The 27,418-nt window shown below is 31.8% G+C and overlaps 5 protein-coding genes and 1 long non-coding RNA gene across 7 annotated transcripts in view; 2 read left to right on the top strand and 4 right to left on the bottom strand.

Moving 5' to 3' along the window:
- Nucleotides 1–2,513, top strand: part of LOC107003596 — an 11,930-nt gene extending 9,417 nt beyond the window's left edge. Inside the window, exons 2-5 of the mRNA XM_015201925.1 lie at nt 622–840; nt 1,543–1,632; nt 1,840–1,944; nt 2,087–2,513. Of these exons, the coding sequence (XP_015057411.1) occupies nt 622–840; nt 1,543–1,632; nt 1,840–1,944; nt 2,087–2,305 (633 nt within the window). The 3' untranslated portion in view covers nt 2,306–2,513. The remainder of the gene's footprint in view (nt 1–621; nt 841–1,542; nt 1,633–1,839; nt 1,945–2,086) is intronic.
- Nucleotides 2,514–2,774: 261 nt separating this feature from the next.
- LOC107004332 lies at nt 2,775–4,530 on the bottom strand. Its single transcript, XR_001454720.2, has 3 exons — nt 4,435–4,530; nt 3,340–3,487; nt 2,775–2,961 (listed from the first exon to the last, which is right to left on the bottom strand). It is a non-coding gene; the product is annotated as an uncharacterized LOC107004332 (long non-coding RNA).
- A 910-nt stretch (nt 4,531–5,440) lies between these two features.
- LOC107004121 (CASP-like protein 2B1) lies at nt 5,441–9,608 on the bottom strand. The gene is made up of 3 exons (XM_015202355.2): nt 9,264–9,608; nt 8,573–8,705; nt 5,441–5,812 (listed from the first exon to the last, which is right to left on the bottom strand). The coding sequence occupies exons 1-3, from the start codon at nt 9,485–9,487 to the stop codon at nt 5,564–5,566; spliced, it is 606 nt and encodes a 201-aa protein (XP_015057841.1). The 5' UTR covers nt 9,488–9,608; the 3' UTR covers nt 5,441–5,563.
- Nucleotides 9,609–15,014: 5,406 nt separating this feature from the next.
- On the bottom strand, nt 15,015–16,345 carry LOC107004173 (glucan endo-1,3-beta-glucosidase 4-like). The gene is made up of 3 exons (XM_015202413.2): nt 16,229–16,345; nt 15,488–15,736; nt 15,015–15,206 (listed from the first exon to the last, which is right to left on the bottom strand). The coding sequence occupies exons 1-3, from the start codon at nt 16,302–16,304 to the stop codon at nt 15,172–15,174; spliced, it is 360 nt and encodes a 119-aa protein (XP_015057899.1). The 5' UTR covers nt 16,305–16,345; the 3' UTR covers nt 15,015–15,171.
- A 1,223-nt stretch (nt 16,346–17,568) lies between these two features.
- Nucleotides 17,569–21,707, top strand: LOC107003327 (pentatricopeptide repeat-containing protein At3g51320-like). Of its 2 annotated transcripts, none has more exons than XM_015201641.2 (4): nt 17,569–19,456; nt 20,639–20,786; nt 20,951–21,057; nt 21,163–21,707. In XM_015201641.2, exon 1 carries the CDS (start codon nt 17,845–17,847, stop codon nt 19,447–19,449), a length of 1,605 nt encoding a protein of 534 aa, XP_015057127.1. In that variant the 5' UTR covers nt 17,569–17,844; the 3' UTR covers nt 19,450–19,456; nt 20,639–20,786; nt 20,951–21,057; nt 21,163–21,707. The 2 variants fall into 2 exon arrangements, with proteins under 2 accessions (XP_015057127.1, XP_015057128.1); XM_015201642.2 differs by having other exon boundaries at nt 20,951–21,083.
- A 237-nt stretch (nt 21,708–21,944) lies between these two features.
- Nucleotides 21,945–27,150, bottom strand: LOC107003595 (F-box/kelch-repeat protein At3g23880-like; the record flags this gene model as incomplete). The annotated part of the gene is made up of 3 exons (XM_015201924.2): nt 21,945–23,243; nt 26,805–26,888; nt 26,968–27,150. Coding segments are annotated over 3 exons (1,419 nt in total), but the record flags the coding sequence as incomplete, so codon positions are not given.
- Between the last annotated feature and the right edge of the window lie 268 nt (nt 27,151–27,418).

Raw genomic sequence — 27,418 nt, 5'->3', positions numbered from 1 at the left:
TGGGCAATCCTCCTCCCTTTGAGCTAGCTTTTGGGGTGTGAGTTAGGCCTAAGACCTAATTTCACAAACTTGTTCTTGAGGTTGTTCAAAAGTTGTGTCCTTTTAAATCATTTGGTTACATTTTGAGGTGCTAACTTTTTGTCTGTTTTCAGTCGAAGCGATTATCTTTTAGTATGTGGATTTTCAAGAACAATGAAGGTTTAAATTTACAGAAGAACTTCCTGTTCAAGATGACACATTTGTTGTTATAAAATGTAATGGTGTAGGTGGTTGATAGTCTAAAAGAATGATGTAATTATCTTGGTCAAGATGGCACATTGATGTTATCATTGGTTGTTTATTGATGAAATGTGTTTGTATGTTGTGGATTTGGTTTATACAAGCTTTTTATCGTAGATTTACTTCTTAATGGTGTTTATTCCTTTTCTTTTTGCGAATGTTATGGGGGTGGTGTTGATGTTTAAACAGAAAAACAAACAACCCAAAGTTGTCCCCTTTTTTTCCTCCCTGCAAGTTTCAACGTGAATCGAGTTAGTCTTCTGAGGTTACATGAAGGAATTGATGCTTTGATCTTATGTTATCTCTTTGCTTCAATTTCTGATTCGCACATAATACTTACAGGTTGAGAAGCTTAAGGATTTGTGCTTAAAGCAAAGGGAAGAGATAAAGTCACTTAAAAATTCCATACTGTTCCCGGATGTTATGAATTCTCAAGTTCAGGATCTTTTGGAAAAGCAAGGTTCAGAACTCAAACAGGCAAAGCAGCTTATACCAAATCTTCAAAGGCAGGTCACTTCTCTCACCGGGCAACTACAATGCCTAGCTGAAGATCTCGCTGAGGTAACAGCAAGTCATTATTGTCTAGCTTCATATGAATCATTTCGACTGTTTGTTGGGATCTTTCTATTGTCTAAACCACAAAATTCCTATCTATCGTGTATTTTGAAAAGCTGCACGATTACTTATCATAAACAAAGACTAGTTAAACTCAGACAAGTTTTCTGTTAATATCACTAACCTTATTAATCTTCAAAATGAAATAACAATTGCACCAAACTAGAGTTCGCGGATGTGCTTCAAAGTTTCAAAATATCTACTGCCAAAGAGAACAAGAATCTCCTTGTTCGGATGCTTCATGAACTCTTAACTATGTACAATAAGGATATTACAGAAAAGAATATGTTTTTCTACCTCACTGATGAACCACAAAGACTCCATGATATGAAAAAGTCAGTATCGTTCTTGATTTCTGCTCGCTCCATCATGATGAAAATATGGAAGAACACTATATGGATCTAGTTGATATATGCTTTTCCATGTTTTTCCTTTAGCCTGTAGATAGCCAAACTATCCTTTCTGCATTTCTTATAAATGATTCGGACGGAGCTATATGTTGTGATCTTTGTATCATTTTGTTACATCCAAGTCCGTTGGTTTGGTCCGTGTGTGCTTTGGATGTAATAAAGCAAATATCTTTGGTAATTTATCAATTGATCAGCCTTAGATTGTTATAGAAAATGGCTGATACTATGATTTCCACAGGTCAAAGCAGATAAATATGCTATAAGAGGGAGCTATGACTCTTTTGGTAGCCCTTCCGAATATGATCAAGAAGAAGCAGCTAATTCTCTGGTAAATATATCTAAATAATGTGCCAGAATTTTCTAATGCAACACGACGTTTGTTGTAATGTGAACAAACTATCGATATAACTTAGCTAATATCCTTTTATGCAATTGTTCTGCTTGAAGTCATCATCCTTCCAAAAGAAATTTGACATGAATGTAGACGTTAAGCATTCGCTCCAAGGGAGTAATTAGCTTTCTTTGTTTCTATTAGGAATTCAGCTCTGAGGATCACACAGTTCCCGGTAGTCCAGATGACATGTTTCTCAAGGATGTAAACCCCTGCTTAACACCTTACTATGCCAAGACAAAATCCAAGGTGAGTGTTCACGACTCGTGAAGGCCCTTCTTGGCGGGCTTCCTGATTCTGGTATCGCTTTGGAATATCTTCTCGATACATAGTGTTATGCTCTTGTTGATAAGGTGACTCGCGTTTCATTGTCTAACATGTTATCTTTCAGGAATTTGACGACTTCAACTCTCCTGATGCTAAAGATTTGGTTAAAAACAACATTCAAGTGTATCAGGAGTCCAGCTACAATTCCTGTGCAAGGAAGCTGTCAAAAAGTTCAGATTGTCGCCAATGCTCCAATACAGGCAACAAAGCAACTCGTGCAGCTCGTAGGTCTGATGAAAGCAAATGTACTTATGGAAAGCAGGTTCACAGTAAGTTCTACTGAGTTGTCCTCTATCCTGACAATGCTTCTCGAGTGTCACAACGCCTTAAATCCAATAGCTTGCCCGTTGACAACATTCTTAATGTCAATTCCTGTTCTTTTCGATGTACTTTTCAGAAATCAATCTGCTTGAGTTGCCTAAACCAAGTATTTAATCAGCATACATTTTGTTGGTATGATCTATTAATAAGATGCATGTTTGGAGGCTAAATTGTGTTTTCTTAAGATTGTATTTCAACAAATCTACAACAACAAATCCAGTAAGGTAGTGCGTACGCAAACTTTATCCTTACCTTGTTCAGATACAGAAGTTGTTTCCGATAAAAATATTGTGATATTGGTGATACCACACAAGTACACTACCAAATCGGAGAAGATTCATTCGATGATACGAACCGTTATAATTTTAAATATACTAACTATTATAAGATCATGTTGTTTTCCACATATGATCATCTATGATCACCAAGTATTAAAACCATAATTCATCAAGCAAGAGAAAATGTTGTAACAAACTTATTTAGAGTTTGAAAATGTTAAAACTCTTAACTATTTAATTGTAAAAAGATTTCTTAATGTTGCATTCTTATGGAGATATTAAAAGCTTCCATCTACATTGTTCCCACCATTAATAGCCATCTTCACAACCTGGAAAACAACTGCAAATCCAAAAGAAAAAAAAAAGCAAAAAGGATTTTTATCCCATCAATATAAATAACATACTTGTAACATAACATAACAAGAAAATTTGGTTCTAAAAAAATTGGGCCTTATAGTAAAACATTGTCATAAATGATAGTAGTCGTTATAAAGAGATTTGACAGTATATTTATATATTGATCCACAAGCCAACAAGAAAGAAGTATTAGGAAACCACACAACTTAACTATAGCAGCACGTTGTTATAGAGAACATATAATGTAACATAACATGAAAAATCGATTTTAGAAAAAAACCTGGTCATTCTAGTGAAACGTTGTTACAGAGGATAACAAGAAAAAAACATTAAATATTTACGTATTAGAGAAAAAACTTACAAGATCCAACCACCAAAACAGCAAAGAGTGCAAGAACAATGTGTGCTGGTTCCATTTTGTTCTTTCCTGTTAGAGGATTCAATCCTCTTCTTGTTATGTTCTTCTCAAACTTAGCCACTTTCCTCTCTGCAAGTCTTTTTGATGTTGTCTGCCAGATTTTGAACAAAAAAATAAAACAAATTATTATCATTTTCCTATAATCGAATATCATTGTGTCCAGACTAGCTAGCTTGCACACATCTCGACAGAATAAATTATTAGTATCATTTTTTAGTACTGGTATTGGCTAGGTCATACATCTCGACAAAACAAATTATCACTATATCATTTTTTAGAAGTGATATTAGCTAGGTCATCATGTATGCAGCTCAACTAATTCTATAATAACAAATCATTATCAGTCTCTTCATTTTTTTTATAATAACAAAAGAAGAAGTTAATCTACCTAAGACAAATAATAATCTATGTTTCTTTAGATAAATGTGGAGTTCTAGTGGCTGATCAAGTAATTTGATTTTTCTTAATAAGTAAAAGCAAAGTAATTTAATTGAACTTACAAACAAGGGGAATAATTTTTTCCTTTTTTACAAATAAAATCAAAGGACAAGGAAATGATAAGTACAAGTCCATGATTATTATCCAATTTTTTTGGGGCGTTTGTAAGAATTTTATTTTTCTAGGTCAACTAACACACACTTTAATTATTTTATCAGATATCTATCATTTCTCATCGGTCTAAGTATATGATATTCCTACATTTTTGTGACTTCTATAACTTAGTGACGCCCGGAAATAAATAAGCAAGCTCCTTTCCGATTCATTCATTAAGAAAAAAATAATAATTTAATCTAAAAATTCCCAATAGACACAAATTATAGTACTTCCTAAATTAAAATAAACGAATCGATTGTGGTTGTTTGATAGCAAACAATCAAATCATGGTAAACCCCCTTTAGATGATACATAAGATTCATATAACTGAACTCAATTAAATTGAAATCGAAGAGTACAAAAATCAATTGCAAGAAATGAGAAAAAAAAATCCAAACATAAATCCCAAAAAAAAAAATAGTAAAAGAGAAGAATTGTTTTTACCATTTTTTTTTTTGTTCTTGCTTTTCTTCAAGGGCTGTCAAAGGTTGTAAGAATTAGAGAAAACCTAAAACTTAAATGTGAAAAAAAAAATATTTTTTTTGTGCGTTATATTTGGTAGAAATCAAACATACAAAAGAGGGAAAACATTTAATGCTTTGTTATTCTAATTAAATTTGGTTAAGCATTAATTGCTTTCATACTTGAATACCAAATTTGGATTATGTGACACAAATTAACAAATGTTTTTTATTCAAAAATACAAATTATTTTATAAATTAGTTGTATTTACATAATTGTCTACTCAAATAAACATCCAATAAAATTGAAGCAATACAAATATTTATTGCAACTATACACCATCTCATAAAACTATATTTCTATTGAACCTCTTAAATTAATTTGAATTATTTCAATTTTGATCAAAATTTCAAAATTATTCTTTTTATCATTACTTTAGTCATAATAATTATCAATCACCATTAATATCAATCGTTCTATCATTGATCACTAACTACACCTTCGACAATCATAACAATTATTACTCCCAACTATATCATCCACTATTATCAAACACCAATCTATTATTATCATTAATCACTACAGTCAATCACCTACACCGTCACAAGTTCACAACCATCACCAGCGCCATGGTTGACCATTTTTGCTATCAAAAGCACCACCTTACAACCTTATAATACATTGTGAATATTACTATATTTTAATTATTTTCTTGAATTATATTCTTAATAAACATATATATTTAAAAAATCAATATTGATCATTCAATATTTGATATTCAAATTCAAACGTGTTATTCAATTAAAAAGAATACACCCTTTATCACCTAGAATTTTACTAATCTTTTCCACAACTAGCAAAAAGAAATTTATTGAATATAATCCCATATGTAATGTGTTTGTAATACTATGTAATAATTGACACACACATATATATATATATATTATATATCATATATCATATAATAAAGAAATGATAAAACTAAATATGATGAAGCAAACATGAAATGATTATAACAATATCACCAACTTTGGTCTTTGGTTTATTTTACAACATAGATAAAAAGATCTAAAAAAGAAAACCAAAGTTACATTACATTACATTATTATTATTATATTGCATTGCCCTTTCCTTTACTATTTCCATACAAACGAAAGAGACTAAAAGCTGAAATTCCAGAGAGAACTATCATGCTAAGGCTTACTATCAAAGAACTTGCAATTCCTTCTCCAACTTGGTTACAAAATTTCCCATACATATTGCATATCTTCATCCATTGTAATTCTGTTTGCCCTAACTTGGCAAACACCGCCGATTGCGCGGCCGCAGCCACCGCGGTTAGTGTCAAGTAGGCCATCAACTGCAAATTTTGGAGAAAAACGACATCTAAGTGATGGATTCAGAATTTAAAGGAATGATGTGATAGAAATAAGAATTATAAAAGGGCTCCTATGGGTAAATCTCTACTGACGAACCGTTTCAATAATATGAGCTATGTCCAAGTTTTTTTGTTGAAATTTTAGTGGTTTCTAACATATAAATCTATGTTCAATTAGGCAAAAGGTACACGAGTGAAGACATTTATAATGGGTGAATCAATTTAATATTCGAGCTAAGAGGTATGACAGGGTGTCAAAAATGAATCCAAACATAGATAATTGTTAAAGAATGACAAAAGTTTCATACGGGTGGACTCCTTATAAGACTTGGACAATCCTCCTCCCTTTGAGCTAGCTTTTGGGGTGTGAGTTAGGCCTAAGACCTAATTTCACATGGTATCAGAGTCCCGATGTTGGGGTCCCTAAAAATTAAAATTGCCCACGCACCAACAAAAGTATCACATCGGTGGTTAATGAGATGGGTGGACTCCTTATAAGGCTGGGCAATTCTCATCCTTTTGAGCTAACTTTTGAGGTGTGAGATTAGGCCTAAGACCTAATTTCACAATAACCCGCTCAATTCGTTCAGAATTTTAAGGATTGGGCTCAAGATAATTTGAATTGGGTTCAATCTCAACTCATTTGAAGAGAATATTCAATTAACCCAAATTCAATCTTCAATTTCAACTCGTTTTAAAACTTTTTATTAAGATATGTTCATATATTGAAGGTATGAATTATTATCTATTAGCATTTTTTAGAACTTATCTATCTATTTGTTATTTTTCTAATAAAAATTCTTTTGCGGAAATTCAAATTGTGATTATAAAAGTTAAATATCAATCTGTTAAGTTATTGAGATTAATCTGGTCAAATTGATTGGATCAAGACTCAACCTGATTTCTATTTCAACTCATTTTAATATCTTCCATTTCAACTCAACCCGCCCATTGACACCCCTAGGCATAACCATTGGACTTTTGATTTTCTTATTTTTTTAATTGTAATTTCTCGCCTATAATAAATATATCTATGTTAAATTTGGACCATGAAGTATTGACTAGTTGCATTTGGATCACAACCTTCTCTTCTTTTTGGTTTTTTAAAATAGGTAATGCTAAATTATCAAAAAAAATTTGATCAAAAAATTAAAAAAATTATAATATTTTTTTAATTTTAAAATAAACTATTTTTTTTAAATTAAAAATATTAAAATTAGTCAAAATATTCAAAAAATAAAATAATATAAACAAAATGTTATTCTGACCATATTTTCTGGCCGGAAGAATTTTTTTTTTTAAAAAATGATTTATAGTGGTCATAGATTTTGCTAGCATTCTGAGTTCATTTATTTTGGTTAGCTTCTGAAATTTTTATTAGTTATAGATGTCTATGAATTTAATGGTTCCAATACAAACAAAACATTGATTTTGCAGCTTTGTTCTAGAATAAGTCATTATTGCTACAACTACTCTGATTCCCAAGAACCATTACTAGACTTAAAGAATTCATAATAATTAAGTAATGTTAAAAGTTAGAAAATTTGATTCGAAATTTAAAAAAATTTAATTAAAAGATATTAAAATTAAATGAATAAAAATGTTTAAAAAGCTAAAATATCATAGTGTAAAATAGAGTCCGGAGCCTAAAGGGTAAAAAATGTTAACAAAAATTCTAAAACGGTATATGAAATTTCTTTTTAACCAAAAGGGCAAAATCGCTGGCGAAGTAGCGATTTTGTCCACTGAAAAAAGCAAAATCGCTGCTATAGCAGCGATTTGTTAAATTTGTTTTTTTTTTAAAAAAAAAGAAATTATAACAAAATCGCACCCTCGGGAGCGATTTTCAAAATAAAAATCCTTTTTTTGATATTTCTGTTATATGTCGCTGCTACGGCAGCGACTTGTGTATAATTTTTTTTAATTAATATTTTTTGCTTTTTTTTTTTATAAAAAAAGTTTAAATCAATTTTTTTTAAATCAAATAGCTGCCAAAGCAATGATTTTTAATTAAATTTTTTTATTTTTTTTAAAAAATTAAATCGCTGCCAACGCAGCGATTTTAAATCAAATTTTTTTTAGTGATTTAATTTTTAAAAATTAAAAAAGAAATAATTAAAAACCGCAGCAATTTAATTTTAAAAAAATATTTTTTTTATTTAAACCTTTTTAAAATAAAAGAAGCAAAAAAATAAAAAAAATAAATAAAAATTTAAGGTTATGTCGCTGCATAAGCAGCGACTTACTTAAAAAGGTTATAGAAAAAATTTTGAAAATTGAAAATCGCTCCCTCGGGAGCGATTTTGTTTTTATTTTTAAAAAAATCAAATTTAATAAAATCGCTGCTATAGCAGCGATTTTGCTTTTTTCAATGGACAAAATCGCTACTTCGCGAGCGATTTTGCCCTTTTGGTTAAAAGAAATTTCATATACCGTTTTAGAATTTTTGTTAACATTTTTTACCCTTTAGGCTTCGGACTCGTGTAAAATATGTTATTTTACTATTCTGATTAAATTCTAGTTAAATTTTCTGACCAAAAGAATTTCTCTAATAATTAAATAAGAGCTAGTGAAAGGTTTCAGATTCGAAATCTAGTCATGAATCACATTTTTAGGGAGCACGTCATCCCTAACGTAAGACTTTCAGATACAAATCTAAATTAATCAGACCTATTTAACACCTTACGAAAAAACTAAAAAAATGAGAACATAATAGGTAGCATTTGATTTAATTAATTGTACCTGATCACCAGAAAAAATAGCCCAAGCCAATGGTTTATTGAAGAGAACAGTTCCTCTAATCATGCTTAAAATGCATCTTAAAACTTGCACCAATGAGTAGGCAGCAGCTAATCCATTGGCTATCACTAAAAACCTACACAAACTTCACTTTATTAAACACTTTAACCAAAAGTTTTAAATTCGAAATCTGAATAAAATCATCTTTAACTAAATGTTTAGACTAGTGTTTTATTTAAACAAACTACAATTTCGAGTTTAAAATTTGAATGAAACAAGTCGCCTTTAGTATAAGAGTATTTTATTTCAAGTAACACTTTTTAAAAAGACTCAATATCTCTAAGTTCAAAGAATATAATTGCCTTTATTAAAAAATATCTTATTTCAAGTAAATTTCTGAACAAATCAAAAAATATCGAGTTTAAGTCTGGAGTAGAGAACTTTCAAACACAACCAAAAGTCTTAAGGTTCGAGACTTAAAATAGAATCACATCTAATAGAGAGCAACTTTATTTCAAGTAGAACTTTCAGACACCAAAAGCCTTTGAGTTCTTTTAACTTGAATAAAGTCTTTCTCTAGTAGAGAGCGCGCTGAAAAACTTTGAAATACAAATTTAAATTTCAGTTAGTCAAAACCAAAGTGAATATCACATACAAACTAAATAAAATACACAAGAGAAGGGAAATAACTTACACAAGAGCTTTCATATCAGTAAATTTAGCAATTTTCTCAATAGAGAAAATAACTTTTACTTGTTTGTCAGTCCCAATAAGAATAACACCCAGAATCGCTAAACCAAAAATAACACACCTTAACACAAGCTCAGTAACTCTCACTCTCCTATCAATAACTTTCAAATTATTTCCATGATATACTGGAACATTTCCAGGACTAACTCCAATTCCCAAATAATTCATCTTTTTTTTTATATAACACAAACTTAAAGCTTTTTTTATTATTATTATTATTAGATTGGAGAAAGCACAAGAAAAGGGCAATTGCAATTTTCCAAGAAAAGTTGAACCATGCACTTATATAGAAAAAAAACTCTCAATGTGTGTGTTTCACATATTTAATGCAACATTTTATTTATTTAGAATAATTTTTTTTTCATTATTTTAATTATGAGATATGTAGTGATGGAGCTTAGCTGCACCTATTATTATATATAGGACTGTGAGAATGCCAAGTGTATCTAGTTTATTAAGTTAGTGGTTTTGATCATTACCTTACCTACATAGTGAAAGTAATAACTTTTAACTTTATAATATACTTTTCATAATATCTAAGTCATTTATTAGAAAATTAAGTATATTGTATAAAATAGTAAATTATTGATTCAAATTAAGTGCTATAATTATAGTTTGAGTTACGTATAGTTTATAGTAAATTGTTGTTGTTTTGCTTCTCTTCCTGAAATTTTTGTTCGCCACTCTCATTTCTCGCTGGTCCCTCTTCTCTCTCACTTTATATACAGACACAAATGTATAAAATGTGTTTGTGTTTGTATAAAGTGAGAGAAAATTGTATCTATACATCTCTTTTCGTTCGCCTATCTGTCCAGAGAATCTCGCTCGCCACTCTCACTCGTCTCTCACACTTTATACAAACACAAATGTGTAAAATTACGTTTATGTTTGTATAACGCGAGAGTAATTATACAAACCTGAAGCTTTGCCAGCGAGTTATGCAGACCTACCAGCGAAATTATACAAACCCGAAGATCCTGCCAGTGAGTTTACAAATATGCATGGCAGCGAAATTATACAAATTCAAAGCTCCTGCCAGCGAGTTATACAAACATGACAGCGAAATTATACAAACCTGAAGCTCCTGCCAGCGAATTGTACAATCTGATACTCCATAGCAGACATAAAGTTTCTTATAAAGTGCAATTGTACAAACTATAGTTATGACATACAAATATGATTTTTATATTTGCTAAACTTAAAATTTACTTTAAATTAAAATATCATTTTTGTCCCAATTTATTTATTTTTTGCTTATTTTATTTTTAAAAATGATATTTTTCTATACTTAGAAACACTAAAACTCTAAATATTATTGCTTCTTTCAACTTTAACTATTTCAATTTTTATTTTATTTTTTTTCTTAATCTACGGGGTAAGAGCTATCATTGGTAATCTAATACTTAAAATTGTAATCGACTTGCTCTTACAAATTAAAATCCATTCGTTATATAAAAACAATGATAGTACTTTTGTTATCGTTATCAATACATATATATATAACTTCGAATTCAATAAAATCAGAAATGTATAGAATGAGTTCTCTTATCATATAGTGGAATTAAAATTTCTATTAAGGTATTTAATATATTAAGAAATCAAAAGAGATTCAATGTTTATTATATGATGTTATCTTCCGGTAAATCTCGACTTTTTTTAGCTTCGTCCTTGTGATCTCACTCCCACGAAGCTCCACGTGTACAAATAGGAAGAGTACACATCAATTTCATTCATAATAATGCAATAATTGGAGATAGGAACGAAAAGTAATAAATGGAGTCTGATCAGCTTGCGATTGAATGAAGGCAATACCCCTTCTATCTCTTATCAACACTTATATTTCGCTTTTTAAAAGTTAAAATATTAATAAGTAATTCATAATATATTTTCCATCAAATGAATAGAATATTACACTTTATAATATTTATACACTTTAAGATATGAAATATAAAATATTAAATTTATTTAACTTAGAAAAAAATACGATAATTAATTTAAAACGAAGCGAGTTTTATATTTTTTGGGAAGAGACAACAATTACTTGTCCCAATGTGAGATAAGGATGAGAAATTGCCTTAAATTTTCTGCTGAATGGCATTTATTTCATCTCCATGCATACCAAAAGGGACACAACAATGTGTTTTATAATTTTTTTCTTCTTCTTGTTTTTAATTATTAAATTTTAAAATTATTGAACAAATAATGTATGTTTTTTTTTATTACTCATTCGATGTGTGAATAATCATAGGTTGGAAAATCTAAGGAAAAAAAAAGAAACAAAGTTGTTGAAATCATAATGAAGACCACACTTTGATGTTTTACTTTAGTGAAAGTGGTAGGGACATTTGGTTGCCAAAGTTGTAAATTTTCCCAAAAAGAAGAAATTAGTTTATAATTTGTAATAATTTAGATTCGCATCGAAAATTTTTATTTCTCAAGTGAGCGTTCCTAGCTAAATATTACTCCATTTCAAAGCTCAACTTTAAAAAAAAATTATTTGAATCAGAACCATTCAATAATCTAGTTTAAAAGATATGTATAAATAGTATATGTATATTGTGTATACTGATAATGTATATATTATGTATATTTTGATCATATTGATAAATTAGTCAATCGAACAGGATCTATCGATAACTACTTAAAAAAAAAGAGTTAGACAAATTATGCACTTGATATCATTCAAATTGTGAAGTAGAAAAGCAAATCTAGAAGCAGGTACAACTACTTCATTCCACTATCAACAGTGCTAAAACCAAAAAGAATTCTTCGATAAATTTAATTTATATAATCATCTAAGTTGCTTATTATATTATGAAAAAATAAATTTATCTTAATAACAAGTGTTTTCACATCATCGATCGATATCGACTCATCCTAATTTTTGAGGAAGAGATCGACGATTCAGCTTCCGCTAAAATCATATCTACTACTCTGACATTAGCTATCCGAGTCAAATCATAGAATTAAAAGCTGATTACTATGAGATTTTTTAAATTAACAAATGAATACGTCAATAATCAACTTAAATTTGAGCAAAGTCGTGCAAATATTGAGGTCTAAGGGTAAAATTATAGTTTTAAAATGGTCAACGAAGTGCAAACATTGAATTATATTATTACAAACTTCTAACGTAGTTGCCTATTTGAATATTATTTTTTGAAAAATAATTGAGTTAACATTGAATTTAAACAAGGCAACAAACGACAGGCTAAGATCTTGCTACAATTATTTGACTGTTAGTCACCATCAATTATCATTATTTATTTTTAGATAGTAACATGAAACTTGATATATAAACGACTAAAAAAAAAAAGAAGTTAACAGTAATTTATTTGAATCTATAAATATTATAACTAATATTAATAGAATTAGTCAGTAGAAGTCAAACGACTCTTATATAATTTAGAATGTATAATTGTTGACAAAATCAAACCTATATTTTACACTATTTTTGAAAAATTCAAATATTAATGACTAAATATCAGCCATTTTTTAAGTTAAAAAAAGTAGTGATATTCTTGATAACTTATGTGAATTAGACCCTTTTTTATGAATGTATATAGTTGAAAGTTGAAACAATAGAATTGGGAAATGTGTCAATTTTGATAAGGAAACCCCATATTCACGATTAAATTCCATATTGTTGGGACATTAACATAAATATTTATGTCAGACAAAATGGAAATTTCAAATATCATGCATTTACCTTATTCAATAATCAATAAAATAAATAATAATTTAATAACTACTTGTACATATGAATATCAATATTAATTGGTCCTCTTTTTTGCTTCTATGTTCTGCTTTTATCCCCACTTTTTTAGACTCAAATTTTGTTCATACACGCAATTATATCATATGGTTCTTAAATCACTTTTGTTAGACTATAAATGTTGTGAATTTGAATAATTCAAATAATGCTTATGCATCAATTATTTGGATAGAGGCTGGCTAAACTGTTGGGCCAGATACTAAAAATTGTGAATTGGGTCAATTAATTGGACAACCCAACAAGATACTCGATTGTGATCAATCTAGATTGTTAGGAAAAATTACGTGGTTAAGTAAATTTATACTATTTAATTACTCATCATAGCTATAGTTTGTTATAATTATCACTCACGACTAATATTATACGTTTTATTACGTAAGGTTGACTTCGAGTTTGTATAATTAGTCACATAGAATATACAAATACGTCTGTATAATATACAATTATCTAACCGATATACATATACAATTCACCTCTCTGCCCTCGCTCGCTCGTCTCTCTCCCACTATATGCCCTCTCTCGCTCACCTCTCTCCCACTCTTTGCCCTCTCTCGCTCACCTCTCTCCCAATCTAGCTCACCTGTCTCCTCCCTCTCTCAATCTCGCTTTGCCATATTTACAAATACATATGTATAATATACAATTATCTAACCAATATACATATACAATTCACCTCTCTCCCACTCTCTACCCTCTCTCGCTTGTCTCTCTCCCAATCTTGCTCACCTCTCTCCTCCCTCTCTCAATCTCGCTTTGCCATATTTACAAATACATATGTATAATATACAATTATCGAACCAATATACATATACAATTGTACCTCTCTCCCACTTTTTGCCATCTCTCTTGTCTCTCTCCTCTCTCTCACAGTTTCGCTCACCTCTCTCCTCCCTATAACATGTAGCTAAGAATTGTAATTATGAAATTATATTTATGAAGAGTAATTAGGCTATTTTTGAGTGGCTATATGTGAAAGTTCCCCCATTGTTTTATATCGCATTTTGCCGGAGTAAAGGTTTTTGTATATTATTATGTTATAACTTTATAGTGTTTGTTATACGTTCCTTGCTTCGTTTACTATGTTCTAATATCTCATCTTCTTATGTTATTCTTTCCTAAATTAGTATTTGCTATTACCTTATTGTTGGAATTTAAAAATATAATTTAGGTTTATTAAGTATAAATATATTTTAGTTTTTGCATTAAACATTGATTTGTATAAAAAAAAAAAACTAATTTCTTTCAATTTAGCCATAGGTTAATCGTGAGCCTTTGCACTGTAGTCAACTTTTTGTCCCTTCATTATTAGTAGTAATTTTTCATTTTAATCTTAGATATCTGATTAAGTATATTTAAGCTTTAATTATTTGAAAATGAAATCCGTTTGCTTGTAAATAGTCAACCATTTGATTATCTATGTGTTATCTTAAATTTGTATTTTTTACTTTATATAGTAGGATGTTATAATTTCTTACGTAAAAATTACATATTTGAAAGTTAAATGTGCCTAAGTCATGTATCAAAACAAGCTTTGTTAACACTACATTAGCTAAATTAATAGTATTAACATTATTGATTGTCCAACTAATAAAATTCCTTGTTATTTCATTCAATTCTTTCATTTCTTCAATTCAAAATATTCATGATGTTGTTAGCCGTTCTAAAAAATATATAATACTAGTTCTGAAGATTGAGGATATTTAATATTTTCATCGACGATTATCTTTTCTTTTGAAATTGGGGATAATTGAAGGTGTCAATGTTACGTACATATTTGAAGCCTTCTTTTAATTTTTTTTTTATAATCGTGATTGTCAAACGCTTCAGCTAACTCCATAAGATACTGACTATTTACAATGAATAACAAATAAAGAACGGATCTAGAATTTGATATTAGGGGAAAAGAAATAAAATGAAAAATAAGAGAGGTAAACTAAGAATGACATTGGATACTCAAACAAAAATTGTCACATATTTAAGTAAAATTCGTTTATGTAAGTAAAAAAAATTAAAGCATATAAAATAGACAAAAGAAGAAATAACACAAATTTAATTCAACTCTGGGAAACAAGATTGATCAAGGAATAACCTCAAATTTGCAAGCATCATGGCCTGTCAATAGAGAATGACAAAAAAAATAATCAATAATCAATTAAATTATCTACATTACAAGAGAAACTAGTGCACTATATTAACCCTGATCGTAAATAAGTTGGAGTCGACTATACATATTACAAAGCTAAGTAAATGAACTAACATGATTAAAACACATTCTCAACTAATTGGATGATTATCTATATAAAAAGTAGTATAAATTACAGACTTTTCCATGTTAGTTTATAATTTAAATCTCGAGAAGCGAAAAGTGTACATGAATTTGTTTGGAAACTTACTTGGATCTTTGGCAGTTAAAAGAGCAGCAGAATTGAAGTAGCAACTAGCCCCTTTTTGTTTCATGTTTTGGTAGTAACTATTGAATGCATAAGAGGCATGTCCTCTCACAGTATTTGGAAGGTAACATGGTTGATTCTCTTGTATTTTTGTACAATTAGCTCCATTTTCACATGCCCATTTGAGGGCTTGTACCAACTCATCATCTGGTGTTTGTTCATCAGCTATGCACCAATCATGAAATTGTCCCTCTACATTTAATGAAAGATCTCGAGTTTATTCAAACTTAAAAAATAACAAATTTCTAGGTAAAGGAGTACTTTGTCTCAACCTAAACTTACATAAATTGGTCCAGATATGTAGATTCTGAATACCAGATGATTAAACAAGAAAAATTAAAAAAAGACTCTTAAGTCTTAACTATCTATATAAACAAAGGGCCCGACCCAAAAATATAGTAGACACAAAAAAATTTATATAATCAACTCTAACTTGTACTGAATTAAAGACGAAGTTGATAAATGATATTTTTTTCATACGTTGGTGGAAACTTAGGCTATTAGATCCAATAAACAAATCTTGACAAGTAAAACATGCAATAGATCTAAAAGTTTGTAGCCAAATTATATTCAATTCTTAGTTAGATCTAAACCATTATAACAAGTTAAAAACCATTATAACAAGTTAAACAATTGCTACTAGTACTACATACTATAATAAGAAGAAAAAAAACAAATTCTTACCAGATTTGAATGGAATAATTGAGAAGAAGATGAGAGCAATTATAATATGTAAATATCTTGAACTAGACATGCTCATCACAATGTATGAAATTTAATTTGAATCCTTTGATTGTGTAAATAGCTAGTGACTTAAAATGTATGCAATCATATTACAAATTGTCTATTTTGCCCTCAAGTATCAACACATGTTATATGATTTATATTTAATGTATAGGGTCATAATTGTCAATAGACTTTAAGGTATATAATCTTTACAAGCATATAGATCACCGACTTGAGAAGAAAACATAAAGCTAAAAAAGTGGAAAATTCCCCTCTCTATGTCTTACCCTTGTCTATTCTAATAGGTTGATTCTCCTTCAAGCATTACAATCTAATTAATTAAAGTATATGGCACGTAAATATTGACTAATTAATTGCTTAATACTATCTCAATAATGAAACTAGAATAGGATGGTAAGTGGTGGCGATAACTAACTTTGATCGATATAATGAGAGTGTAATGGTGGTGGTTGTAGCTAAATTAGTGATGATAATGTTTGATAGTAATACTTATACTGTGGATTATGGTGATATATAGTAACGGTGATGTCAAATTATAATTATGGTGGATGATGATAGATAGTGATGGTTAAATTTTAACATTATATATATGTATAGTACATAAATATGCTCTTTTATGTGACTTCAAATCACATTTATGCTCTTCAACTTTGGATGTGCACGAGCAGACACTTAAACTTGTATAAAGTTGAACAAATAGACACACGTGTCCTAAATGAAATCCTACATGTCATTTTTTGTCCAACGTGTATTATTCCATATAGGACTCATGTATTTACTTGTTCTACTTTATACAAGTTTAAGTGTCTACTTGTGCATATTCAAAGTTGAAGGACATAAACGTAAAATGAGATCAAGTTAAATGACACATTTATATATTATGCCTTTATAAAGGTGACTGATGGTGATGACTGTAGCTAAGTTAGTAGTAATGATGTCTGAGAGTAATAATACATGGGATGGTAGTCACTCATGACGGATTATAATTGTGGTGAACGATGATGATAGATGATGGTGGTCTGATAGTAACATTGACAAATAGGAAATACTGGTTGGTGGTGGTGATTCACGTAATGATAATTGATAGTGATAATAGTAAATAGATGATGCCACCGCCCCACCCCCACCCCGCCCAAACGTACCGGGACCGTGGTGATAGACAATAGTGATTAAAGTTCAATTAAGCAAGACCAAAAAAATTGTGGATCCATAAAAATGGGCCAGGCCATCAAAATTGATTATAGCAAAGCCCAAAATTGACCTTCAAGCCCAACAACGGTTTAGAGTGAATCCCCTGCCGTTCTTCTTCCTTTCTTGGTTCATCCTCCAAATTTGACAAAGCTTTCAACTTTCTCTTTTTTTGGAGTTTTGGGTATTAAAATCCATTGATTTTGATCCAAAAATCAAAGTAAACAGTGATGAACAAAGAAAGAAAGAAGTAATTTGTCCATTTATATTCATCATGTGCATCAATGAGCAGCATTAATGGCAGAAAAATCGTTTCTTTATTCAAATCTGAAACATTACTTTAAAACCCAGAAACAGATATATGAATGGCTGCAAGAATCTGCATCAAACACTTAACCCCTTATTTTTCTTTAACAAAAAAATCCCAATTCTCTTCATTAACACCTTCTTATCAATCCAAAGCTTTGGAATTTCTTGATTCATGTCAAAGTTTAGCTCAGCTCTTTCAAATCCAAGCACATTTGATAATAACTGGTCTTTTACAAGTACAAAATCCCTCATATTCTTGCAGATTTTTGAAGCTCTGTACTCAACATTGTGATGATATTGAATATACTGCATTGGTATTTAGGTGCATTCATTTTCCTGATACTTTTTCAGTTAATACTGTTATAAAATCTTATGCTTGTAGTACTTTGCCTGATAATGCTGTAGTTTTCTATTACCAAAGGCTTAAAAATGGCTTCTTGCCTAATAGTTTTACGTTTCCACCTCTCATGAGTGCTTGTGCTAAAACGTGTCGTTTGGATATTGGTCAGAAGTGTCATGGACAAGTTGTGAAAAATGGTGTTGATGGAGTTTTGCAAGTGCAGAACTCTTTAGTGCATTTTTATAGTTGTTGTGGTTTAATTGATCTTGCGAGGAAGGTATTCGATGAAATGCACCAGAGGGATGTTGTGTCTTGGAACAGCATCATGAATGGATATGTAAAAGTGGGTGAATTAGTCGTTGCGCGACAGTTGTTTGATGCAATGCCAGAGTGTAATTTAGTTGGGTGGAATGTCATGATGACTGGGTATTTGAATTCGAATAACCCTGGGAAGTGCCTAAAGTTGTTTAGAGAAATGGCACAGAGGGGATTGACTGGGAACGATACAACTATAGTTATTGCGGTTACTGCTTGTGCTAGGTCAGCTCGAATGAAGGAAGGAAAATCTGTTCATGGGTGTCTTATTAAGGCATCTAAAGACTTGAATTTGATTATTAGTACGACTTTAATCCATATGTATAGTAGATGTGGAAGAGCAGAAATAGGTCGTTTAATTTTTGATCGGATATTGATCAAGAACATAGTTTGCTGGAATGCAATGATTTTAGGGTATTGCATTCATGGAAGCCCAAAAGATGGGCTTAATCTGTATTCAGACTTGCTGAGTAGTAGACTAGAAAGTACAGAAAAAAATCATGTTAAGAGCCGTGTGCTTCCTGATGAAATCACATTTGTCGGAGTCTTATGCGCTTGTGCCCGTGAAGGACTGTTAGCAGAAGGAAGAAAACACTTGGGAAAAATGAGTGATGTGTTTGGTATAAAGCCCAGCTTTGCTCATTATTGGTGCATGGCTAATCTTTTGGGAAATGTTGGCCTAATGCAAGAAGCAATAGAAACACTGAAGAACATACCAGTGGAGAGCAATTTGGCACTGGAATCCTCATTGTGGTCTGAATTGCTTGGCTCAGCACGCTTTGGACGGGATGTAAGTTTAGGAGAACAAATTGCGAATAAGTTGATTGATCAAGACCCCGAGAACTTTTGGCATTATTTATTGCTGGTGAACATCTATGCTGCAGCTGGTCGTTGGGATGATGTAGCTCAGACAAAGGAGAAAATGAAGAATAGAGGAATAGAAAGGACACCAGGTTGCAGTTTAAAAGACTTGAAGGAAATTGTTCACAACATGCCAGCCACATAAACTGCAGGTATCTTTTTGTTAGCTAGTCCCTTCTATTTACCTTCGTAATAGCCTTTGCTTTTAAGGAAAATCATACTTAGATGCATGACCATATATATTCTCATATCATACATGTTCATAATGTTTGTGTCCTACTTTCTGAGAATATATCGGCTGTGAACCTAAAAGTGATACTGAAGATATCACCATGAGGTTTCAGGTTTAGTTCCCAGCAGAAATAAACACTAGGTGATTACTTTCCATTTGTTCTAGCCTTGGTGGATAGAATTACCAACCTGTTGCTAGTGTGAGATGACAGGTATCCCATGAAATTAGTCAAGGGTGTGCACAAGCAGGCCCCGGATACCACGGGTTTGAAAAAAATAATAATTGTGTACTCTATGGGAAGACCAATATTAACAAATTATATGCCTTTCATAGTTAAACTTGTTTGGGTTACTTCCTTTTTTGGTAAAATAGTTGTTTTTCTTCATTTAAGACGTTATCGTTTATTTAGGTGCAATATGTAGATATTACTGGTTAATGGGTGTATCTTTATTGCAAAAGTATTCAAAACCTTTTTCTATGTCGTACATTTATCCAAAGTCGCCAGTGTTTCCATGCTATGAAGTTTTTATAGCTGAGAGTGGTAAAAGAGTGAACTTAATTATCTTTTACTCAAGTGATGTGAGTAATCTTCTTTTCTATGCTCCATAAAAAAGAAGAAATAAGAAACTGGTTGAAGGTTAAGCAATTGATTAATTGTACGAGCATCTTAATTGTAGTTCGAGTTCTTGTACACAAGAGCAAATATACTGTCTTTTTGTGGTTAATTTAACTAGTAACACCTCTGCTTTTGTCAATTTTGAGTTTGAGTAGACTTTGGACAAGAACTTCCATATTACTGTCTGATACCTTTCTCTTGTTAGAGTCGTTTTTAAACTAGACGTAGTTGACAAGCTAGCTAATGTTGCGTTGAATGGAACATTGAAGAACAGGTTAAAAAGTCCGTTTTATAGTCGTGCCTCCTTTCTTAATCGCACCAATCCTGTAAAAGATTAATGCTTGTTGACTATTTCTCTAAGTTAATCCACCCCACATAATCATGGAAATTTTGTGCCAACCTTTAAATAGGTACTCCCTATCTTAGAATTCAAATTCTATGAGCATAACTAGATATCTTACTCCTATCTTCGTTTGATTTATCCAGATGTCTGTGCATCTTTGATACTTTGAGCTCTAACAATGAAGAATTTAAATTGCACGAGATGCAGCAGCAGCTTCAATGTAAGCTTTTGATGGATCTATGACTAACTGTCCTTGCATCAGAAGGAACTTTGAAAAAGCTAAACATCATGGTAAAGACTCAACTACTATGCCTTAATGCATATATGTCAAAGTCTTTGTACTTATTTGAGATGTAATAAATTTTGTATACCTTTAAAACGACAAAAAAAAAATTTCATATACCTTTGAGATCTCATCATGATCCTGCTTATTATTATTATTCTTTTCTTCTCAGGGAGGCTTTACTGATGACTTGCTTACAAACTTAAATGTCTACTGCTGCGCCCTTGTCCAAGAATGACTCAATGTCCACATATGCGGGGCTCATGGGATGCTTAACTGGTAAACTCCAACTTCGTTTTCAGATGGTAATGGTGTTCTTCTCTTATAACAATATTCAACTACAAAATGCATGAGTCAACTGAATGTTTTCCTGATCACCTTTAGGATTTCTGATTTCAAAATGGATTTTGGAAGATGGGAATGCTGCAATCACATCCTAATTTGGGTCTCTGCAAGAAGGTCCGATAAACAGACGGGAGATGTGTGGAAAGGAAAGTGGTGGTATAAACTGATTATGAAGATGATGGAAGAAAGGGCAGAACAAACATTGAAGTTGCCCTTAAATCATGGCTATTCTTGGTCAAGCTGAGACGATAGAATATGTAACTGGCGGATGGAAGCTTTTATAGTGGCAGTCACCTAGGTCTCTTACTCAAGCTTTCGAGATCCTGAAGAGTGGCAGTAAAACACCATCAGGAGGAATCAGGACATTTCGGCTGAATGAGATGAAACTTGCATTTCCTTAACCTGTTATCGCACTTGAATGTCCTTGCTTAGTTTGAATACACAAGACCTGAGTTTATGTGGTCACTAACATCTACATATGTAGATCATGTACAAATCTGTCATTGGATGGTGTGCTTAGAGCACATATTTTGACACCTCAAAATGGTTTACTATTCTGATGTAAAGCCTTTTTTTTTCATGAAGTTGGCTGGTAATAGCTTGATAGTTTTGGTTGATATCAACAAGTCCAGTCAATGCACTATACATATAAGACTTAAGACAAGATCTAATAAAGTAAAAGAGAAGATGGGTTTAAACCACTTCTTACTTAGCAATGAAATGTAAACACTGCACTTTTAGAGCTTGAATGACAATCAAGTTTTTTGTACATTCTCAACCAACGATAACAGAAAACAAATATGATAATATTAAAAGCAATGCAATCTTTTCAAATTCTCACATTCAACAAGCAGAGAAACCTCTGTTCCATATGACATTGTACTCCAAAAACTGGTGAAAATAAGAGTGCAAGAGTTGTAACATGACAACAAACGAAGAAGAAAAGCTCCTTAATCATACATAAGAAACTAATAAATAAGTGATCTTGGAGAAATCAAGCTTTCTGTAAAAACATGTCCATCACATATGGAATCACATGGATGCAATGCTCCAAATGGTCCACAACATATTGGAGGAATCAAGCTTTCTCTAAAAGCATGTCCATCAAATATGGTATCACATCGAGGCCATGCTACACAACGTGTCCTAAACATAGCCCCTTCACTGCACCAGAATAACACTTCACCATCTGCAAACCTATATTTCGGTATAGAAATAGCATTCGTAGGATCTTCTACAGATAAGAATGGAATCCAAGATTCCTTGATACCATACTCTTTCAATACCCATAACTTAATAGTACGCTTACCCGGAAAAAGAGAATTAGAATGAACACAAAGCATTCCTTCCAACTCTGTAATGCCAATAAACGCCTTCAAGGGTGACATGTCCTCCGGGAACGGTATCTCTCCGTACACTTCATTTGAAATACTAAACGACGACACCGCCACAGCATGATATCCTGAGTAAATGATCCAATGAAATGCCGCATGTACAAATGCCAAAAACTGCCTGCAAATGAACCGGTTGTCAATGCCACGAGGATGCTCATCAATTCTTCTCCAGGAGCCACCTTTCAGCGTGAGAATTTCACCAGGAAAAGAGCAACCCTGATAACGCTGAAAGATCTTATACCCACCACTGGTTGCGTCATAACCCAAACCATAACAAGAAACGCTCCCCCATTGAAATTTCGGAGAAGGAAGTACTGCTGATTCTCTTGTGGAGGGATTCCAAAGCAAAAGTGTGGAGTGATTAGCTTTAAAAGTATCACGAACCTCCATAACAGCCAGGCCATCATAACAACAATGGATTATGCAGTGTGATACCGTAGGGTTTGAAGGGAAACTGAGTTTATGTACATCCTCAACCAGCTGAACCGGCGACAAAGGACAACAATACATGGAAAACATACGATTCTTACTGCACATTTGGATAGTAAGAAGTTTCTGGGAATCTTGGTCAATCTTGGCACAACTGAGATGCTTCATCTTAAAGTATGGCTCAGAGATCAACGTTTCCCAAAATTTTGACACACATTTGAATCGAAGTAGAGACTTCACAGGTAACCTGCTAAGGATGTCCACAAGTATTGCCTCTGGGAAGTGAATTGCTATGGCCTAGATAGGATAAGAAAGATCGATCAGACACTTTTTTTTAAGTATTCATATATTAGACATTTCAACCAAGAGTTCAGATATAAACCTGAATTTGTTTTATTTCTTCTATCTACTATTTAGCAACAAATAGTTCACAAGTGGAGAATACTAAAACCACTAGGCTCTTGGCAGTGGCACCAAGTAAACTACAAAAGGGCAGTGTACTTCAAGAATTTGTCAAGTTTGAAGCCTTGACTATAGTTGTGATGTCCAATTTGACAAAATAGATCGGTGAAGGCATAAAGATGGTACAAGACTAAAAAGCATAAATTTCACATTCTTTTCCAATGGGGAAGAGAGAGAATATATAGAATTGGCGTTTTTAGGTAACCACACTATCTTCATTGGAAAAAGTTTATCTTTAGGGAGGTTATCACCTCGGAAAATGTTTAACATACAAGCATCTAAGTCCAACCAACAACGATTAAAAATACTCAATTGTAAGTAACACCGCCAAGAAATCAGAACTTACCCAATCAACATCCATCTGGTCTGCGTTATCATTTGACGGCTCCACAACGCTCTTTCCTAATTTAATTAAAAAATTAAGGCTGGTTATAAAGCAAAATAGAGGGAGAAGACTTAGGATGTAGCTGGTGAAATAATCGAGGTGCATAAACATACACAGAGACACAAAACAAAAAAATACCTTTAGAGATCTGATTAAGCTTTTGGGTTGCAACAACTCCACTACTACTAATATTTTGATTGAAAAAATCAACCTCTAACTTTGGAATTGCAATGGATTTCATCATCTTCTTTTTTAGTATCTCTGGAGCAGAACTACTATCTGCTTGTTTTCCCTCATTCTTAATTTTGTGTCATCTTTCTTTGGACAGATTAATGGTTTCTCAATTGCTAACTATTGATTGAAGAGACTCAATCTTTTTTGATTTGCAAAACAAGATGCTAATTGGAGGAGGGTAGGAAATTTCATGTTAATCAGGTACTATTATCGAGCTGCGATTGCTTGAAACAAATCAGTTGAATCTCAGTTGGGATAAAAGGAAAGAGTGTATCTTCGCCGCTCCATGATCGGATGCGCAAGCCTGTTTTCTAGGGTTTCTTTTTCTATTGAAAAAAATATAGTTTTATTCATTCATTATCACAATTTATGCAACACAATTATTAATTGAAGGGTCTAATTAATACAAATATTAGATAGTTAGACTATAATAAATTAGGAACATTTTTTACTGTAAAAAAGAAGAGCATTATAATGCCAATGATTTTAGGATGCGAATAATAAATTATCATGACAAAATGGAAAAATTTCACAAGGAAAACTGTTTTATTTTAGGAGTCGAATAATAAATTATCATGACAAAAAGGAAAAATTTCTCAAGGAAAACTGTTTTATAAATTACCTTTTAATTATTTCTTGCAATTTATCATTCTTTGTCATATGACTGTCTAAAGATTCCTTTTGAGCAAACGGAATTCTTTGTCATATCACTATCTAATTCCGTTTGCTCAAAAGGAATCTTTGGACGGTGATATGACAAAGAATCATAAATTGCAAGAAATAATAAAGAGGTCATTTATCAAACAGTTGTCCTTGTGAAATTTCTCCTTATTGTCATGATAATTTATTATTCGCATCCTAAAATCATTGGCATTATAATGCTCTTCTCTTTTACAGTAAAAAAAGTTCCTAATTTATTATAGTCTAACTATCTAATATTTGTATTAATTAGACCCTTCAATTAATAATTGTGTTGCATAAATTGTGATAATGAATGAATAAAACTAAAAAAAATTCAATAGAAAAAGAAACCCCAGAAAACAAGCTTGCGCATCCGATCATGGAGCGGCGCATATACACTCATTCCTTTTATCCCAACTGAGATTCAATTGATTTTTTTTAAGCAATCGCAGCTCGATAATAGCACCTGATAAACAACAAATTCCCTGCCCTCCTCCAATTACCATTTTCTTTTGCAAATTAAGAAATTTGAGTCTCTTCAATTCAATAGTTAGCAATTGACAAATCTGTCCAAAGAAAGATGACACAAAAAATTAAAAATACCGGAAAACTAGCAGATAGTAGTTTTCCTCCAGAGATACAGAAATAGAAGAAAAAGAAGAAGAAGAAGATGAAATTCATTGCAATTCCAAAGTTAGAGGTTGATCTTTTCAATCAAAATCTTAGTAGCAGTAGATTTGATTCAACCCAAAAGCTTAATCAGATCACGAAAGGTATTTTTATGTTTTGTGCATCTGTTTTTGTGTTTATGCACCACGACTATTTCACCAGCTACATCCTAAGTCTTCTCCCTCTATTTTGCTTTATAACCAGCCTTAATTTTTTAATTAAATCAACGAAGAGTGTTATGGAGCCGTCAAATGATAACACAAACTAGATGATGTTGATTGGGTAAGTTCTGGTTTCTTGGCGGTGATACTTACAATTGAGTATTTTTAATTGTTGTTGGTTGGACTTAGATGCTTACAATATCAGTATTTTGAATCTATTTTTCCAAGATCCAAAACGATCATAGAACCACTAGAAAACAATGTGAGGAAACTAATTGATCCCTTTTTTTACAGCCATGCCAGTTTATGCATTCACTGAGTTATTTTGTCAAACTAGACACCATAACCATAGCCAAGGCACCAAACAAATTGGAAATTTTCTAATTTATGATTTCTCAGTAAATAGTAACAACATCAACATACCCAGTATAAACCCAATAGATCCTCGTCTAGGGAGCAGGGTGGTGTGCACGCAGCCTTGCGCCCACCTTGTGAAGGTAGATAGGTTGTTTCTAATAGATCATCGTCTCAAGTAAAGCATAACAAAATCAAATATGTAAAGCAATACATCAGCGGAGAAGTCATGCCGAAAACAATGAAAAAGAGAATAATAGCAACAACAAATAATATGAAAGCCGAAGCAAAGAAAACATAGGTAATACTAAAGTCAAAGAATACGGTAGTAGGAAAGTAATAATAACAACACAGATAAGTAACTAGACTACCTACAAATCTTCTACCCAAATCTCCATCCTCCATATCTTCCTAGCTAGTGTCATATCCTCGGTAAGCCGCAAGTATGCTAGTAAGTTGATGAAATCGTGAAATTTTCTACATTTATCTTTTCTAAACTCTTAGATGAAATTGTTTAATATTTGAATACCTTTAAAAAATTGTACGATCACATTTTCTTTTCTATCTAGGCCATGGCAACTCACTTCCAAAAGGAAATAATTATGGACATCCTCAATAGGTTACCCGAGTGGTCTCTTCCTTGATTCACATACAACAACAACATACTCAGCGTAATCCCACAAAGTTAATAGGGAGGATAAAGTGTACGCAAACCTTACTCCTACCTCAGACTATGGTGTTAAGGAATATCGGAATGCATTTTCTTTATTATACATGATCCCGGGCTTTTTCACGCCATACAAACTATAGGTGACTAGAATCGCTTAGCTATAGTAAATAGACCTAGAAAATAGATTCTAATTCCAACCAATTTACAATTAAACTCAATTGTAAGTAATACCCTGAACTCACCTGATCAATAATTCCACTGACTCTTTTTTGATAACCGCCGTATCCTTCGTGCCAGTTTGGGCGTACACTAATTCCAGGGGATACCTTTCACATCACACCGGAATCGAAGTTCAACAAAAACTCAACAGTAATTAAGCAATACGACCCAGAAACCAAAACTCACCCAAATGTGGTTCTCATCTTCTCTATTGAAAAGCTTTGCCTTCTTTTGTGAAAAGATTGCTTCGTTTGTTGAGCTTTGAAGACTCTCTGCTTCAATTGAAAAAAAAATTCTGCAATTCCCAAATTCAATTTCAATTCTAGGGATTTTTATATTGCAGAAGGATTGAGAGATGGGCGGGTCGGGTTACCCAAGCTCTTAGTCCGATTCTTTTCAATTCTTTTGGTTCACTTTGAGATAAATCTTAAGAGTTTGAAAGGGTTTAGATCGAACATCATCAATACAAAATATTTAGAGTGCAAATAAAGTGACGTAATGCATGAGAACTATATAGAAATTAGACTGTAAATTTGTATTTAAAATTAACTTGATTATAAAATAAGCAAATTATATTTACAACTACCTCTTCAAAAGAAAAATTATGACTCTTTTTTTATAGCAACAAAATAATTTA

This window comes from Solanum pennellii, chromosome 11 (genome assembly GCF_001406875.1).
Source record: "Solanum pennellii chromosome 11, SPENNV200".
Classification (NCBI taxonomy): domain Eukaryota; kingdom Viridiplantae; phylum Streptophyta; class Magnoliopsida; order Solanales; family Solanaceae; genus Solanum; species Solanum pennellii.
Note: the sequence above shows the minus strand (reverse complement) of the source record. Positions and strands in the feature narration are given on the sequence as shown.

Excerpts from the sequence above, each read along its gene's own strand:
- LOC107004121 (XM_015202355.2), bottom strand. The coding sequence starts at position 9,487 with ATGAATTATTTGGGAATTGGAGTTAGTCCTGGAAATGTTCCAGTATAT. Across the intron at positions 8,706-9,263 it reads ACTGATATGAAAGCTCTTGT|GTTTTTAGTGATAGCCAATG; the intron begins GTAAGTTATTTC and ends AAGTTTGTGTAG. Across the intron at positions 5,813-8,572 it reads CTATTTTTTCTGGTGATCAG|TTGATGGCCTACTTGACACT; the intron begins GTACAATTAATT and ends CAAAATTTGCAG.
- LOC107004173 (XM_015202413.2), bottom strand. The coding sequence starts at position 16,304 with ATGAGCATGTCTAGTTCAAGATATTTACATATTATAATTGCTCTCATC. Across the intron at positions 15,737-16,228 it reads AATTATTCCATTCAAATCTG|AGGGACAATTTCATGATTGG; the intron begins GTAAGAATTTGT and ends CATTAAATGTAG. Across the intron at positions 15,207-15,487 it reads TTTAACTGCCAAAGATCCAA|GCCATGATGCTTGCAAATTT; the intron begins GTAAGTTTCCAA and ends CTCTATTGACAG.
- LOC107003327 (XM_015201641.2), top strand. The coding sequence starts at position 17,845 with ATGGCTGCAAGAATCTGCATCAAACACTTAACCCCTTATTTTTCTTTA.